At 37.6% G+C, this 17,385-nt stretch overlaps 1 protein-coding gene across 1 annotated transcript; it reads left to right on the top strand.

The window, feature by feature from the left end:
- Positions 1-22: 22 nt before the first annotated feature.
- ATP6V1D (ATPase, H+ transporting, lysosomal 34kDa, V1 subunit D) lies at positions 23-16,973 on the top strand. The gene is made up of 9 exons (XM_012656187.1): positions 23-352; positions 5,691-5,808; positions 8,209-8,288; positions 9,445-9,512; positions 9,870-9,914; positions 13,254-13,357; positions 13,960-14,026; positions 15,354-15,432; positions 16,299-16,973. The coding sequence occupies exons 1-9, from the start codon at positions 312-314 to the stop codon at positions 16,438-16,440; spliced, it is 744 nt and encodes a 247-aa protein (XP_012511641.1). The 5' UTR covers positions 23-311; the 3' UTR covers positions 16,441-16,973.
- The last annotated feature ends 412 nt before the right edge of the window (positions 16,974-17,385 follow it).

Raw genomic sequence — 17,385 nt, 5'->3', positions numbered from 1 at the left:
TTGGCCCGGCGTGTGCAGCGCCTTGAGCAGCCTCCGAGGTGCTGGAGAGGGAGGGGTTGGGAGGCGAACCGGAAGTGAGGGGCGGTTCCGCGGGGCGCGCTTCTCCACATCCGGGCATCGCCTCCGTTCAGCCTCCCCACGCCAGTGACAACAGGAAGCGGAAGTGAAAAATGAGTATGCCTGGTGCCTCTTAGCAACCTAAGGGGTCAGGTGACACAACCTGCTGACTCCCGTAGAGAAAGTCACTGTGGCGGCTGGTACCGGAGTTGTGGCAGCCACGATTGCCCAGACGGGGACCTTAGATCGTCAGAATGTCTGGCAAAGACCGAATTGAAATCTTCCCCTCGCGAATGTAAGTAAAAGACTGGATGAGTGGCGCTCATAGGCTTAGGAATGCTTGCCTGGAGCGCGGTCTCTCCATACTCTGGGCCACCAGCGAGGTTCCTTGTTTCCTGGGCCAATCTTGAGCTTTCCCCAGGCTCTTTTCGTGAGTCCGGGGCGAAGTTTTCTGATGGCCCCCTCACGCATTCCTCCTGAGTGAATCAGGCTGGACAGAGCGATCCCAGCCCATAGGAAAGGGCTCCCGGCCTGCTGGCTTTTGTGGAGGTCTCTTGTCTAAATTCATTAATGGAGTCATTTATTCCAATACCCTTATTGAGTCTGGCACTGGATTTATATAACGGAACCGTCGTCACCGCTGCCCCTCACAGAGCTCACAAGTGGAGGAGACAGAAAAGCCAACGATATTTAAAATGCTCTGAGAAGTTTATTGTGATGCGAAACATATAGAAGAGGTCCCTAAACCAAAGTAGGGATTGAATCGAATCGCCCTAGCATGAACGTCGGATTTAATCTTGTATCCCCTTACTCATTTTCTAAGATTCCCCCAAATAACACTTGCTGTGGGAAGACACTCCTGTGTTTCTGAGGCGCTCCTTTTGCTCTCTCACCACTGCACCTTGTTCAGACTTCTGTTAATATCACTCATCACATTGTAAAGTGGATATTTGTTTACATATCTTTCTCTCCCACTGGACTGTAGGCTCTCTCCAGGATGAGAGAGAGTGTCTTGATTATTAATCCATAGGACATCCACAAAAAAAATGTTTCTTGAATGATTTTATGCCTTGGAATCTGCTTAGTTGTGGCCTGCCTTTCTCTTTTGGCCTGAATTCTTTGTCAGGAGAAATGGCATATGCCTGTAAGTGACAAGTTTGTAAAGAAAATTTTGAAGTTTTCCTAAATGTGCCTACCAACTTGTGGAGAGTAAAGATTCTTATTTGTGCTCTCCTCCTTTTCTTTTTTCCCCCATGAGGAAGCAGAAAATCAGTTTTGACCCTGACGTTTAGATATTTTCATTGTGGTCCTCTCTCTGTGGGGGTGTTCTATTATTTTTTCCTCATCCTGTCATTTTTCTCAGAGTCTGAGGATGTTTAAAATAAGACAGTTATATTCACACTTGAAACCTAGATTTCTGTCTCTGCCAAGGTGACTACCGTCCTTACTGAAATGTTTTTTAAATTTGTTTTTTACTTTCACCTACTAACTTTCTAATAGCTGTTTGTACTAAGTAAGAAGCAAGCTAGTTGTGGAGAAAGGTAGTACAGTGAAATAAATAAGAGTCAGGACTACTCGGGGGTCGGGAGAACTGCAGAATTCCCAGCCCATAATGACTCAGTCAAAACCTCTGCACTGAGAGACATCCAGACTCTATCATGGCTTCTAGCAGCATCAGGTCTAGTCCCTAGCATGACCCCAGTCCCTCATTAAAATGTCTTCCTAAAAAAGCTCAAAGCTTCCAGGAGAATTTAGTATTTGTTCTAGCTAATACATGATTAATAGACGCCTGACTGTCCTTTTTTAGAGCATTTACTCAACAGGCTAACAATTGTGAACATGTATCTCTTCCAACTCAAAAGTGCCTCTCTCAAGGACCTGATGGCCATTCCTTTGAAATGTAATCATCAGCATGGACAGGGCCTTTGTCTTCCCACTTTTTGGACGGATAGAATCCTAACTTCATAATTGCCAGCTAGCATGGCATTTACACTGACCAACCTTTTGCATTTTTCACTTCTCTAACAGTTCTTGAGGCCTACCGTTCCCCTCCCTCCCTCATTCTCTTACAAACGCCCAGTCACCTCTACACAAATCAGAATTGAGCTCGCTTTTTCCCCTGCTGTCAGTGGTTTGCTGAATAAAGATCTGTTTTCACCGCTTTAACTAATGTCTGGCTGTGTTTATCTTTGACAGCAGTCAGAATGTTAACATTTTTTTGTTTTGTTTTGTTTTATTTTGGAACTTTTACTAAGAGGTAAAAATGGACTTCTTTGGACTGAGACAAGAAAAATGATAGGTTGTGAAGGTGAAAACTGCTATTTAAGAGCACTCAGCTTACTGTTTGAGAAGAAAATCAGGTGCAGGAAGTAATTGCTTCTCTGAACATTGTTCCTAAGACCAGACAGCAGGTTCTTTGTCATATAGTCAGATGTTTTTGATTCAGCTGGAAGCAAAGTCATTGTCCTAGCTGAAGGTCAAACTTTTTTGTATGGCCGAGCAGCTCTGAAACATGTAAAAGAACAGGTTTTAAAAGTCCTAGGCTAGAAAATACAGTAGCAACTTCTGTTTCACAGTTCCACTTCACAGTATTGTGTGAAATGTTGCTTTCACCCACTTATATACCAGTGAAAGCAAAACAATTTTAGAGTGGAAGCAAAAGAGGCATGAAAGATTTGGAGTCAACAGAAGTCAGTCAAATTCAGGTTCTACCACATATTAGCTGCAAGTGCTTGGGCAGGTCATTCTTAGAGTCTGAAGAATTAAAATCTGCCCATTTCACAGAGGTGCCATCACTTAGGAGGAAATTAAAATTAGCATGGTAAATTCAATTTTATCAACCAGTTCACCTTTCTACTATAAATTTGCTGGAATCTGCAGTATTAGAATTTGACTTAAATTTGATCCAGCTCTTTGAACCTAAGTTCTGGTATTTAGTGTCAACAATATGGTATGTTAAATATACACATTGGGGTGGATCGTTCCTGCTTAGACTGGAAACTAAACCAGTTTCACTTGGTAAGACCTCCAGTGAGGCCAGTGAGTGCCAAGTCAGCCACTAATGGCCAACTTTTCAAAGAAACTTTCATCTGCTGCTGGTTGTCATCTTTAAGGGGAGGCATTGTGGCACATTGTTGGGGTACAGTGGACCTAGGTTTGAGCCTTAATTTGAGCAAGTCCTGGAGTCAGAAATGTGGTTCAAGTTCCTGCCCTGCCTTTTCTTCACTGAATAAGGAAGTTGTTTTACTTTTCTGAGCCTCATTTTCCTAATTTTTAAATTAATGTGTAAAGTCTCTTCCAGCTATAGAATTGTCCCAGTGACTTTAGCCCTATGGTAATAGATTTCAGTATAATCTAAGAATTTGGCCAAAAGGTCCATTAATACATGCTATTTTCCCTGTAATATTCTGAAATAAAAAAAAATTTAAAAAAATACATGCTATTTTGCAGTTGGTTACAACACTAGTCGTGTGAAATTAGGTCCCCTTAAAGAAATCATTGTAAGTGCCTAGGTTGTACAATCCATTGTTTTATTACCCAAACACTTTTTTTCCATTATTAAATTTTATCTGGCATATGGCAACAAGAACAGAAGTGCCAATTTCTGCCATTGCTTGCTTGACTTTGGTATTGGGGCTTCTAATAGGAAAAAATTAAAATAAGGAGATGAGAAGACATCAGTGTAAATTTAGCTTGTCAGTTTTCAGGAATCTTATATGTGTCTTTTATTACCTAGAGTCATTTACAAATTAATAAAATGGTATCAGGGTCTTGATTGATGATATCAAAACACTTTAATGCCATGCTTTTTTTTTTTTGAGACAGAGTCTCACTGTGTTGCCCGGGCCAGAGTGCGGTGGCGTCATCCTAGCTCACAGCAACCTCAAACTCCTGGGTTCAACCGATCCTCCTGCCTCAGCCTCCCGAGTAGCTGGGACTACAGGCATGCGCCACCATGCCCGGCTAATTTTTTCTATATGATTTTAGTTGTCCAATTAATTTCTTTCTAATTTTAGTAGAGACGGGGTCTCGCTCTTGCTCAGGCTGGTTTCGAACTCCTGAGCTCAATCCGCCCACCTCGGCCTCCTAGAGAGCTAGGATTACAGGCATGAGCCACCGCGCCCGGCCTTAATGCCATGCTTTTAATAGAAGATGTAATAAATGGTTGTGGTAAAAAATGCAAAAGGAACGAAAGAATATAGTAGTAAAAAAATAAATCCATATTTCTCACTCAGCTCTATTTCCCAAAAGAAACTGTTACCAGTTTATGTGAATCCTCTTTAGAACTATTCTCAGCATCTGTATAAGCACATGCTTCCCTTACTTCATATAAGTAAGACAATAAAATATGGGCAGCACATATAAATCTACCTTCCTCCTTTTTTATGGCTGCATATCATTCCATTGTATGGCAAACCATGATTTATTTAGCGTTTAGCTTGTTTCCACCCTTTTATTATTACAAATAAGGCTGCAGTACTCAACCTTGTACATGTTTTTGTGCACATGTGGGACTAAATCTGTGAGATAAATTCCTAAAAGTGGAATTATTGGTCCTGAAGGTAATTGTATGTGAAATTTAGATATTTATTAGTGTACGGATTTTTAAAAAGCCTTAATATACCTCTAATGGAAACTGAAGCATAGATATTTTAACTTATAAATCAAATAAGTATTTGAGCCTGTAATCCCAGCACTCTGGGAGGCCAAGACAGGAGGATCACTTGAGGCCAGGAGTTGGAGACCAGCCTGAGCAACACAGCAAGACCCTGTCTCAACAAAAAATTTAAAAATTAGCCTAGCATGGTGGTATGCACCTGTAGTCCTAGGTACTTGGGAAGCTAAGCCAGGAGGATTGCTTGAGCCTGGGAGTTGGAGGTTGCAGTGAGCTGTGCTCACACCACTACACTCCAGTCTGGGTGACAGAGCAAAACCCTGTTTCACAAAAAAAAAAGAAAAAAAAGAAAAAACGGAAGGAAGGAAAAGAGGGAAAGGAAAGAATGTATTTGGTTCATAGTTCTGGAGGCTGGGAAGTCAAAGATTGAGGGGCCCCATTTGGTAAAGCCTTTCTTGCCGTGACATCCCATGGTAGAAGACAAGATGGTGAGAGGGAGCAAGAGAGGGCCAATGTTGCTTTGTGCTGAACTTGTTTCCCCCCTGCCAAAGAGACAGGGTCTTGCTATGTTGCCCAGCCTGGACTCAAACTCCTGGGCTCAAGGGATCCTCCCTACCTCAGCCTCCTGAGTAGCTGGGACTACAGGTGGGCACCATGGTGCTTGGCCAAATTCACTTTTATAACAACCCACTCCTTCAATAAGGAACCCACTACCACCATAACTACCACGATAACTACATTAATCCATTCATGAGGGCAGAGCCTGCATGACCTAATCATCTCTAAAGGCCCCCATCTCCCAACACTGTTGCATTGGGCATTAAGTTTCCAATACATGAAGTTTGGGGGACACTTTCAAGCCGTAGCTCCAGTAAAACCTATCAGGTACAAATGCTATATGTTTTCACTCTCATTACATCAAAAAATAAAGGATAATTTTAACACTGTTGGGGAGGTATTTTTGTGTCTTTTAAAGAGTGAGAATAAATGTCTTAACTCTATTTATACATCTACATAGGGCACAGACCATCATGAAGGCTCGTTTAAAAGGAGCACAGACAGGTCGAAACCTCCTGAAGAAAAAATCTGATGCCTTAACTCTTCGATTTCGACAGATCCTAAAGAAGATAATAGAGGTAGAATGAACTTTGCTTAAAAGAATGTTTATTTGGGAAATATCTATGGAAAATCTAGCATGGCCCTTGGCATTGTAATTTTCAAGTTATTTTTTTTCTTTCAAAAGTAAAAATACCATTAGAAGTGTAACAAGTTTCAGATAGTTCATTTAATAAAATCTAAACTCCTTAATGTTACCTGCAAAGCCCCACTTGATCTGATCTGGCCCCTGCCTGCCTCTCTGACCTTATTTGGAGCATTCTTGCTGATGTCCTCCTCCAGGGCCTTTTTATTATCTCTTTCTTAGGCCCGAAATGCTTTTTCCTCAGAACTTATGACTGGCTCCTTTGGCCATTCTAGTCTCAGGCCATTCCTGATCACCCAATCTGAAGTGAGCACCATATTTACTTCTGTCGCATCTCCTTATTTCATTTTTATCCCAGCATGTACTACTGCGTGATATCTTCTTGTTTGTTTCCCCCCAATAGAAAATTTAAGTTCCATGAGAGCAGGAGCTTTATCTTTTCAGCACTACATTTTCAGTGTCCAGAATAGTGCTGGCACTTAGTAGGCTTTATTTAATTCACTGCTTTTTGGATAAATGAAGTATGAATACAGAAATATATGAAAAAGTGAAAGTTCTCCCATATCCTCTCCTCCTCCTCAAGTGAGCCCTCTCTCATTTCCTAGAGGTATTCTTGATACTTTGGTGTATGGCCTTTCAGTCCTTTTTTTTTTCTTTTTGGTAGCATGTATAAAAACTATTGCTTTTGTAAAGTACATACCAAGAGTATCATGTATACACACATAAATGTTTTTACTAATAAACAGGCAATTGTTATATACGTATATAAAATTCTGTAACACTTCCTTCCCTCTCCCCTCCCCCTTCCCCTCTCCCTTGCTCCTATGTTAGAATGTGCACAGCTTTCTACTGTAATACAGGTGCTCCTTGACTTACGATGAGGTTATATCCTCATAAACCCATCATAAAATGAAAATATTGTAAGTCAAAGTACGTTTTCTCACCACTATAAAGTCAAAAAATTGTTGAGTCATTTTAAGTTGGGGACCGTCTATATGTAAAAATCTGCCTCATTCTTTATAATAGCTGCATGGTACTCCATTGCATGGATAATGGAATTTAACTATTTCTTTATTGATGAATGTTTAGTTTTACCATTTGGGGGAGGGGACAATTAAATCCTTATGTGTATATATGCTAGCATTTCTCTAGAAAGAATCTTAAAATATTGATCCAATGATATATTCATTTAAATTTTTGGTAGATAAATGCCAAATTGCCCTCCAGATTGTTTTGTTAATTTCTATTTCTACCAAATGATGTGTGAGAGGGCCTCTTTTCTTAAATTCTTAACTGGGTATTACTTTTTTTTTTGTTGCCAATCTATGAGGATAAAATTGGTATCTTATTTTAATTTGCATTAATTTTAATTATTGGTGAGGTTGAGGAGCTCATTTTATTAATATGTATAGTCGTAATTTGATTTTCTTGGTAAATTTGTCCCTTTTTTGGTAGAAGTTCTATATATGTTCTGGTTAATGTGTAAATGCTAAAAATATTTTCTTCTCATATTTGGCTTTTCTTTTAACATTTTAAAAAAGGTATCTTAATTTTTATTTGGTCAAATCTGTTAGTCTTTTTCTTTATGTAGCTTCTGAGTTACATATAAAACTTAGAAAAGGCCTAAAAAGATTAGGAAAATAGTCTCCTACATTCTCTTTTGTTACTTTATAGTTTTGTTTTAAAAAAATCTTTGCCTTTAGTATGTCTGGATTTTTTTTTTTAAATAATGTGAAGTAGGTAGCTTTGTCATTTTGTGAGTGGATGGACATCTCTTTACTGTACTAAATTCCCATATAGATCTGGATTGTTTCTGAACCCTTCAGTCTATTTCAGTGACTTATCTGTCCCATACCATACATTTTTCCTTATTGTAGCTGTACATTTTTAATACCTGGTACGGCAACTCCTTACCCACCTGACTTAGTTTTTCTTCTCTTTCAAAAAGATTATTGAATATTTTCAAGTATTAAATATTCCAGATATACTTTCGAATCAAAATGCCGTTAGGATTTTGACTTCAACTGCATTGAATTTAAGAGATCAATTTGAGAAAATCAGCATGTACCCATTCAAGAATAAGATAGGTCCTTCAGTAAAGATTCAGTTTTATGTTTCTTAATGCATTTATTCTAATGTTTTAATTATGAAACTCATAGTTTTGCAGTTTTGTTAGTGACCATAACCAAAATGGTTCAAAATTGGAAATTTTTGTTTTATCATTATCAAACCAATATTTACATGCACACCTGGCATAAAATACTGAACATAATTTTGATATGATTTTCCTTGTAAAAAACTTCGTTGAATCTGCAGTTGGTTATTGGTTTTTCAGACGAAAATGTTGATGGGTGAAGTAATGAGAGAAGCTGCCTTCTCACTAGCTGAGGCCAAGTTCACAGCAGGGGACTTCAGGTAAGAAGACTAAATTGGGTGTTTTGAAAAAACAGAATGCTTTCAGGTTCGTAATTTAATTTAAAAACCATTTTTAATTTAGAAATATATAAATATTAAACACAAATGATAGAGTAATAATAAGGAAGAACACTTTTAACCCCATCGCTTTCCCTCCACTGTTATCACAGATTTCTGTCCGGAAATCTTGGCCTCCCAGAGTACTGGGCAGGCCTTACTTAATAAGGCCCTTTGAAGTGGTACACTTTTTTTTTTTTTTTTGAGACAGGGTCTCGCTCTGTCACCCTGGGTAGAGTACAGTGGCGTTATCATAGCTCACTGCAGCCTCAAACTCCTGGGCCCAAGCGATCCTCCTGCCTTGGCCTCCAGAATAGCTGGGACCACAGGCATGTGCCACCATGCCCGGCTAATTTTTTCTATTTTTGGTAGAGACAGGTTCTCACTCTTGCTCAGGCTGGTCTCGAACTCCTGACCTCAAGCGATCCTCCTGCCTCAGCCTCCCAGAGTGCTAGGATTACAGGCATGAGCCACTGTGCCCAGCCCTGAAGTGGTAGACTTTAATTTTTGCCAAGGGGTAGACTTTAATTTTTACCAAGGCTCGTAAGATAACAGCTTGCATTGAATATTCTAGCAAAGGGAGGAAATCAATAGTGTATAAGTGGTATATGAATGTTTTAGGGTGGTTATGGGGAAAACACTTTTATTTTATGATAATAATGTGGGGAGTCAGACAAAGCCAGATAGAAGTTAGATATTAATAGGTTCCAAGGTAAAGAAATTGAATGCCAACTTAACCACTTAACCACTTGAACAGCAAACCTAGAAGGAAGGAAAGTTTTCTCCAAATTACACTAGTAGGATATAAATCCCTAAAGTCACATCCCTGCACTACCTGTCAGACTGAAAATGCAAGCAATTCACGTACTTTAAAAATCATTCTCTGTTTTCTTACCACTGATGTTTTGATATTGTTCATTCTCTGCTCTCTGAGGCCCTTCTTGGCAAATTTTTTTCCTTTTCTGGAAAAAGGACGATTATGAAAACATACTTAATTGTAACATCTCACTCATAGTCTCATTTAATGATGAAAATAACCAATGGATCTTTGTAGGTTTATTTTTAAAAACACAACTAAAGGCTTTTTCTTTTTCTGCAGCACCACAGTTATCCAAAATGTAAATAGAGCCCAAGTGAAAATTCGAGCGAAGAAAGATAATGTAGCAGGTAACTCTTCAATCCTTTGAAACCCTTTGGGGAAAAAAGGTGATATTTTTAAATTAATCTGTTTATACAGCAAGATCTCGTCCCAGTGTCTCTCTTTTGCTTACAACAAGTTGATTGGCTTTACATGTTAAAACCATTAACAACCAGGTTCCTTATTACTCAGGATAATTTGGCTTTTGAATAGAAGTGAACACTTAAGGCAGGTTCCTAAATTCATTAATTGAAACCAGTTACAATTCCAGACTTAACCTCTTGGTTTTTGAATATTTGTTGAAAAAGAAACATAGGAAACAGTAATTAAAAAAGAGTACTTCAAGACCGTATTTGTGAATCCATATATGCTTCTGTGTTTAACAGGTGTTACTTTGCCAGTATTTGAACATTACCATGAAGGAACTGACAGTAAGTGTGAGGGTTTTTATATCAGTGTGTGTCTCTGGGATCTTGTTTCCTCTTTAAATGAACTTTGTTCTGGAAAATGGTGTTAAGTAGACCTTCTTAAAGTTCAGAGGTTCTGGTATTAGAAGCTCTCTCATCTGATACAGTCAGGACAATAGTTGATCATCAAAGAAGTCTTATAGCAGGAAATGATAAAACATTGTACGTATCTTAAAATATTTTTATTTCAACCTACAAATATATTAATGTACAGTTATTTGGCATTTTAGAAATATAAGGCCTTTGAGTATTAATCCTCTGATTAGACTTCTGTGTTATCTTTCTGCATAAACTACAACCATAATGCATGGCTTACAATTTTAATTTGGGTCTCTTTAAAGTAGAATAAGGTTTTAGACACTATGAAGCAATTTGTGTTTTTTTGACACAGATAGATTTTACTACTTTTGTGATTATAAACATTTCCAAGTGGCAGTGAGCCTTTGCTGATAAGAAAGATTGATAACTCTATGTTGATTATGGTAATAACGGTTGTGTTTCAAGGAGAAAATTCAAATTCTTAAACAGCATTGTGTCTTGTCCAAGAATAATTAAAACAAAACTATTATTTAAAGCACCTAGTATGCTATATTAAAATGAATGTGGTCTTTAGATAAGCCTATTCCTGAATTCTGCCTTTACTGTTTGTTAGCTTTGTGAACTTGGGAATGTTGCAAACATTTCTAAGCTTCAGTTTAACTTCTGTGTAGTGGAATATCTGTTTCACAAAATTGTTTTCAAAATTAAATCAGATTAATTATACATTAAAATACCTGTCTTCTCATGAGTTGCCTTCACTTCTTCAAACTCAAGGTTTTATTTTTGTATCCTTTTGCTTTTCAACTGTCTTCTAAGATTCAAGTTAACCATTTTCATTTTTCAAACTCCAAAGTCAAAGAAGGTTTCTGGCCTATATATAGATCAGAGCAATAGAAGTAGCACTTCTGGTCTTAAGCAGTTCTCCAGGCCCTCTTCCTTCACTTTTCTCCTAAACAGCATCAGCTGTCACTATTTCCAGGAATAAAAATAAAAATTAAGAGATATTAAATTGCCCAGAGACATTTCTGTGAGCAAGAAAAAACATTCAGTGAGTATTTATACATCAATAAGAATATGACATATTAGTAAGATAGTTCAGCTTGGTTAAACTATTCAACTGTGAAATCCCTATTATATGTTAGGAACTTTGTTAGATACAATCAATTAAAAAAAAAATCAGTCTGTTTCTACCACAGCCTATACATACTGATTGCAGATATTAAAATGTCTATCATCTAATTAACAAAATATATTATTTTTGTTAATGAGAAAGAATATTCAGTGCTGGAAAATGAGATTGGCACTCTTGTATATTAGTTATGGAGTTTGTATTACCTTTCTGAAAAGCCATTTGGCATCAGAATATTTAAATATTAGAGCTTTTGGCTCCAAATTCTATATATCTGTAATTACAATATATTTTCAAAGAGTATATAAGGAGATCAAAAGAGAAAATGTATACGAATGAAGATTATGTCATTAATGAGAAATTATCTCATTAATGGGTAATGGGATTGAGTTATTTTTTCTTCTATATATTTTGCAAATTTTCTATTAAACACATATATAGCAGTTCACAAGATTTCTGTTTTATACAGCAATTCAAATCCAAGTCTTTCTCATTACTCAGTGTGACTCTGGATAAGTTCCTTCAGTGTTTTCCCACATATAAAATAGTCCCAACTGTGCAGGGTGCTGTATTTGGTAACACAAAGTGCTTGGCAATTTTTATTCAGAAAAAGGTTATTTTAAAAAGCAAACATCTTCAACTGGTGAATTGTATGATATGTTAAATTATATTTCAAAAAAGGTACTTAAAAAAATACACCTTCATGTAACAATTCTGATAAATACCTTTTTCTTAATTTAAATACCTCCTGTTAGGAGTCAAATCCCAAAAGAAAATGCTATTTTTAGGAGTATGTTTAACTGAAAAAGCTCATGTTTCCATTTAAGTTTAGCCAATTATTCTTGATAGAAGGTAAGCAAACTAATGTTGCATGATAAAGTCCCCATCAAATATCTCATGAGCATATATCTCAAATCATAGTTTGTAGCTTTATTGTAACTTTCATTATTTCATTCAAAATACATTTTATATCTTCTTACCAGGCTAAAGAAACAAGAAACAATAGGACAGTGATTATCTCTTTAAGTACTAGTTTATTTAGAGCCCCAGATATTCTGTATACTGACCACTATGTTTATGTTTGTTTTAATAAGACTCTGGTCCAAAGCCTCACATTTTTGTAGAAGCTACAGTTTTTCAGTACCAGACCAGGTAGACAGGGCAGCCCTGTGATCTATAAAGGGTGATGGCTCACGGTTAGGACTATTTCTTGTTGACATTGCGATGCTTGACCTGGTCTACAACAAATCTATGTGGGGGGCACTTGAAAGTGTTGGCTGCCTTCAAGCCTCTGCCAGCTGTACCTCAGTAGCACTGCTGTGCTCCTGTCCCCTGGTCAGGTAGGGCATGCTTGGCCAGGAGTGGTTCTCTGCACGGTCTGCAGCTTCGGGTGCTTCCCTGATCCACTGCCTGAGAGAAATGCGATTGTGGCGGAGGAGGGTGGTCAGGGACGTTGTACCTGCAGCCACAGGATGAGTCCATGTCCCTGCAGCGCTGACTGAAGTGGTGGTGGAAGCCCCCTATGATGCTGTTTGAATGCTGAATCTTTCTAGATTTTTATAGCCCACTCCCAGTTTTTTGTAATTGTCTCACCCATTCCATTCCTAATTTGAGGGCATTTTTTGGGTAGTAACACACATTTATTCTTTCTAAAGCAAAGTAATTAACTTTTTTTTATAGAAACAGTATTTTTTCTTTTGGTACTCATATTTCATTGGTTCATGTAATATTTAAATAAATCATATGGAATATTAGGTACAGCTCATATGAAGAAGTAGAACATTTTATAAAGTCACCTGTTGACAGAGAGTGTCACTGTACTGTGGGCATCAGGCAGTGAGATTTCCAAAGGGAAATAGGGGGGCATTGGCTAATCCAGCAAGCTGGTGTAGTAAAGGTTGGTGGCTTCTCCTCTAGCAATATTTAGAATAGTATCCTTGTGGAAAACTTCATTTAGCAGCCAACTTGTACAGTATTTTGGGAGTGAGATGGGTGCTTCATGTATGCATTTAACAGGGGTTAGAGAGTTTGTCTTTCCAAGTTAGGTATTATTCTGAATTATCTTCTTTGTGGGAATTTAATGGGGAAGATTGTTTACACTATAATTACAAATGTTGTCTGACTGGTTCTTTCAGGTTATGAACTGACTGGTTTAGCCAGAGGTGGGGAACAATTGGCTAAATTAAAGAGGAATTATGCCAAAGCAGTGGAACTACTGGTGGAACTGGCTTCACTGCAGGTAAGTCGCAGAAGAGCTAGAGAACTTCTACGGTTTTACTTTGAATGGTCGAGTGGAGGAGATTCAGGTCTTGAGTCAGAGGTTTTGAGTCAGAGCGTGCTATACTTTGTACTTTCCACTCTTTCCATGGTCCTATATGTGACAAGCCTAATGTTTTGATTTCTGAAATGGTTACTTTTGCACCATTGTCCCTACTTTTTATTACTAAAAAAATGTATGTGCAATGGTACGGTTTCATTATTTGCTAGGTGGGAACAGCAACAGTCAATACTAGATTTAAATGCAAGCATAACAGTTTGTGCATGAAGGCCATTTTTTTCCCTTTGTGGCCAGGTAATATATTTCTAGGCTATTAGTGCATGATTCTTTCCTCTTGTCATTTTTATGTCTTTATTTGAGTTGGAAGTAAATAAATTATAATAGCATGCAAAAAGCATTAGCTCTATGGCAGTCTCATAAGAATTTTCTGTTTTTTAAGCATGCTGAAAAGTCGTCTTGGTTCCCAAATGTTTTCTACAAGGACAGACTGAGTAGAGCCAAGTGATCAGGGCATGATTAGGAAGACTTTGTGATTACATTGTTTATTTGTCCTCTTCTTGTAGACTTCCTTTGTTACTTTGGATGAAGCTATTAAGATAACCAACAGGCGTGTAAATGCCATTGAACACGGTGAGTGCAAGCTGCCGTGAGGCGCTTTGTTCATTCACTTGTCCATACCTCCTCGCTTGTCATGCAGCTGCTGGGACTCAAGCACTGTACAGAAGGTTGAAAGGTGAATAAGATATTGCTCCTGCCCACAATGCAGAGAGAAGTGTGTCCGTGGTACAAAAGGTGTTGTGAAGGGCTTTGATAGAAGTATGTGTATGATTTGGGGGAGTTACAGAGGAAAGAGGTGAGTTAACATAATGGAATGTTTTATTCATTTCTGGTTATTCATGCAGTTAATAAAGGGTAGAAACAATATTTCTCAAGAGTCTTAGTGTTTTCTTTAGTTCTTTTAATGGTTGAGCTATATGTATCTTTTTGAATACATTAAATATTCAGCTTTAAATCTCTCTCCTTTAGGCCATTCTCCTTGATTTCTAAAAAAAGGAGTTTTCCCATTAGATGCATTTATTTTCCATCTCTTTTGTCTCATTTAAACAGTATGACTGCTTGGTGTTGACAATGCTTTTTGCTCAAACTGTTTTCATTAAAGAAACATTAATTCAATTTTTAGGTAAGAAAGGAGCAAAATTTGAAGCAAATAAATTCCTTTGCTTGGGGCTATATTAGTGTTAACGAGGAAGTTATCTCATTTTTTAAAAATTTTTATTTATTTTTTGAGACAGAGTCTCCCTTTGTTGCCCTGGCTAGTGCCGCGGCATCAGCCTAGCTCAGAGCAACCTCAAAACTCCTGGGCTCAAGCGATCCTTCTGCCTAAGCCTCCCGAGTAGCTGGGACTACAGGCATACACCACCATGCCCGGCTAATTTTTTCTATATATTTTTAGTTGTCCAGATAATTTCTTTCTATTTTTTTAGTAGAGACGGGGTCTCGCTCTTGCTCAGGCTGGTCTCGAACTCCTGACCTCGAGCAATCCTCCCACCTCGGCCTCCCAGAGTGCTAGGATTACAGGCGTGAGCCACTGCGCCCGGCCTCTGCTTGATTTTTTAAGTTGATTATTGTTATATTTAAAATAGTATCTGTGGGTCAGTGTTATGTATATTCATATATTCAGCGTATTCAGCATTGTATTTGTTGTGGTCTAATGTTATCTGTACATAGAAAAAAACACTAGAAGGGCACACACCAACATATTTACGATAGTTACTTTTGTGTGGTTGGATTATACTCCACTTAAATTTTTTCTTTGTGTTTTATTTTCCAAGTTCTCTACATTAAATGTATACTAATTTTATAATTAGAAAATAAGTAACTATTATACAAATGAGCACTGGTAATTTGCAAAAAGGGGATTTGAAGTTCTCATATATATATATTTTTTAAACTCTAGTCATCATTCCCCGGATTGAACGTACCCTTGCTTATATCATCACAGAGCTGGATGAGAGAGAGCGAGAAGAGTTCTATAGGTTTGTTGAATTTGACAGTTACTGATCATTTTTTTTGTTTTCCATATTCCAAAGGCTTGATTTGCTGAGTTACTAGTTATGTTCTTTAGAATTAGCATAGCTTGTATTTTATTCTCATAAGTAGTAATATTGCCAAAAGCTATAGTGACAAATCTGTGTCAAGTTTTGCATGTACCTAAGACATGGCATTTCCAAAAACTTAGGCCTTTCAAAGAAACTGTTAGACTACATTATTCTTTAAAACAAAACAATGATTTGGATTGGGTGTCTCCTACATAAAAACTGAGGGGAGAAACTGGAATTAAACTGTTAATCAACAAATAATGTATTGCATGTTGAATGTGTTAGGATATAAAGTATTTAGGGACATTACCAAGTAGTGTAAATCATAACATTAGAGAAATCAGCACAGTACTTGAGAGAGAAATGATGTGCATCCATAATTGGTTATGAACATTTAGAACCAGTTGGGATAAATAAGTACTAAATTGGTGGTGTACAGGGGTCTGTATACCTGATTCAGAGAAGTGGGAGGTAGGTGAAAGCAGGAGCATTTAGGGAAGCCATGCCAGTCTTAGGCCTTGAGTTGGCATCTGATTATGATTTATAATCTTAATTATCAGAGGTTAGTTTTTATCCTTCAGTGATGTTCAGGGTTGTGGTGATCCAAAACTTTAATAAATGCCTGAATGTGCCTGAATGCTCAAAATCTGTTCCATTAGGGAATGGATTTCAAAATTTATTTAACTTGATGGAAGTATCAAATTTTGTTCTAGGTGTTCATTATCCTTGTTGCAAAACTAGGAGAAATCAAACCTACTTAATACTGAAACAGTGTTCAGAAAATTTCCCCCTTTATTTTACAGGTTAAAGAAAATACAGGAGAAGAAAAAGATTCTCAAGGAAAAATCTGAGAAGGACTTGGAACAACGGAGAGCAGCTGGAGAGGTGATGGAGCCTGCTAATCTTCTGGCTGAAGAGAAGGACGAGGATCTCCTGTTTGAATAATTTTTCCTTCTCTGGTTCTTTTGGAAACCCTAACACTGGCTCCATTTTAATTCACGCTGTGTAGGTTTGATTTGTGTGGCTATTTATTTTTTGGCCTAAGAATTTCTTTCACTGATTGTAAAATTTACCTGAATGTCTATTTATGGGATTACTTTTGCAGCAACCATTTATCACAGATGAAAGAGCTTTGTAAAACCTGCTCAGGAATTTACTCTGCAGAAGTGTTACCCTACTCCATTTACATCTGTGTTACATGTGATCTGCTAACCAAGCATAATAGGAAATACCCCTTAGGAAACACTACTGGTCTTAGGCCAACTACTGTGGACCAGCCTTCCTTCCTACCAACTTGCAAACCTTGGCACTGTTGTCTGAGATTGCTGCAGCCATCCCTGTGTTATCGTGGTACTTATTTTCTCAAGCTTTGTGAAAACCTGCACTTATTTTTCCTTGCATGACAGGTCTGTCTTGTCATGAGAGCAGTTCTGCCAATTGAAATGTGACTATGGTATAAACAGTAAAATGATTGAAAAATAAGTCATTCCTTTTTTATTATTAATTTACTGCTAAGAGTAACAGTCATGTTCTTATGCTCATATCAGCACACAGTATTTCATTCACAGAGCTTTCTCTGCAGACATGTAGAAAGTGAGTAGCCTTTTTTCCCCCTTCCATATATCAGTGTTTTACTAAAAGGCTTGCTTTGATACAATTGTTGCATTTTTGGGGTACTATAAATGCCAATGAATTAAGAGGACTTCATAATACTTCCTTTTTTCCTAATCTAAGAAAAATACTCATTCCCATTTTAGAGTAAGGTAACTTTTTATTTTGTTATGTTATAATCAATAATAACTTGCATTTAGATGAGGCATTTGAGGGGCCACAGCAGGTTTTTAGTATTTTTAGTACTGTTTAATTTGACATGAGCTGTCCTTGGTTATT

Source organism: Propithecus coquereli, unplaced genomic scaffold (assembly GCF_000956105.1).
Source record: "Propithecus coquereli isolate 6110/MARCELLA unplaced genomic scaffold, Pcoq_1.0 Scaffold5, whole genome shotgun sequence".
NCBI lineage: Eukaryota > Metazoa > Chordata > Mammalia > Primates > Indriidae > Propithecus > Propithecus coquereli.
Note: the sequence above shows the minus strand (reverse complement) of the source record. Positions and strands in the feature narration are given on the sequence as shown.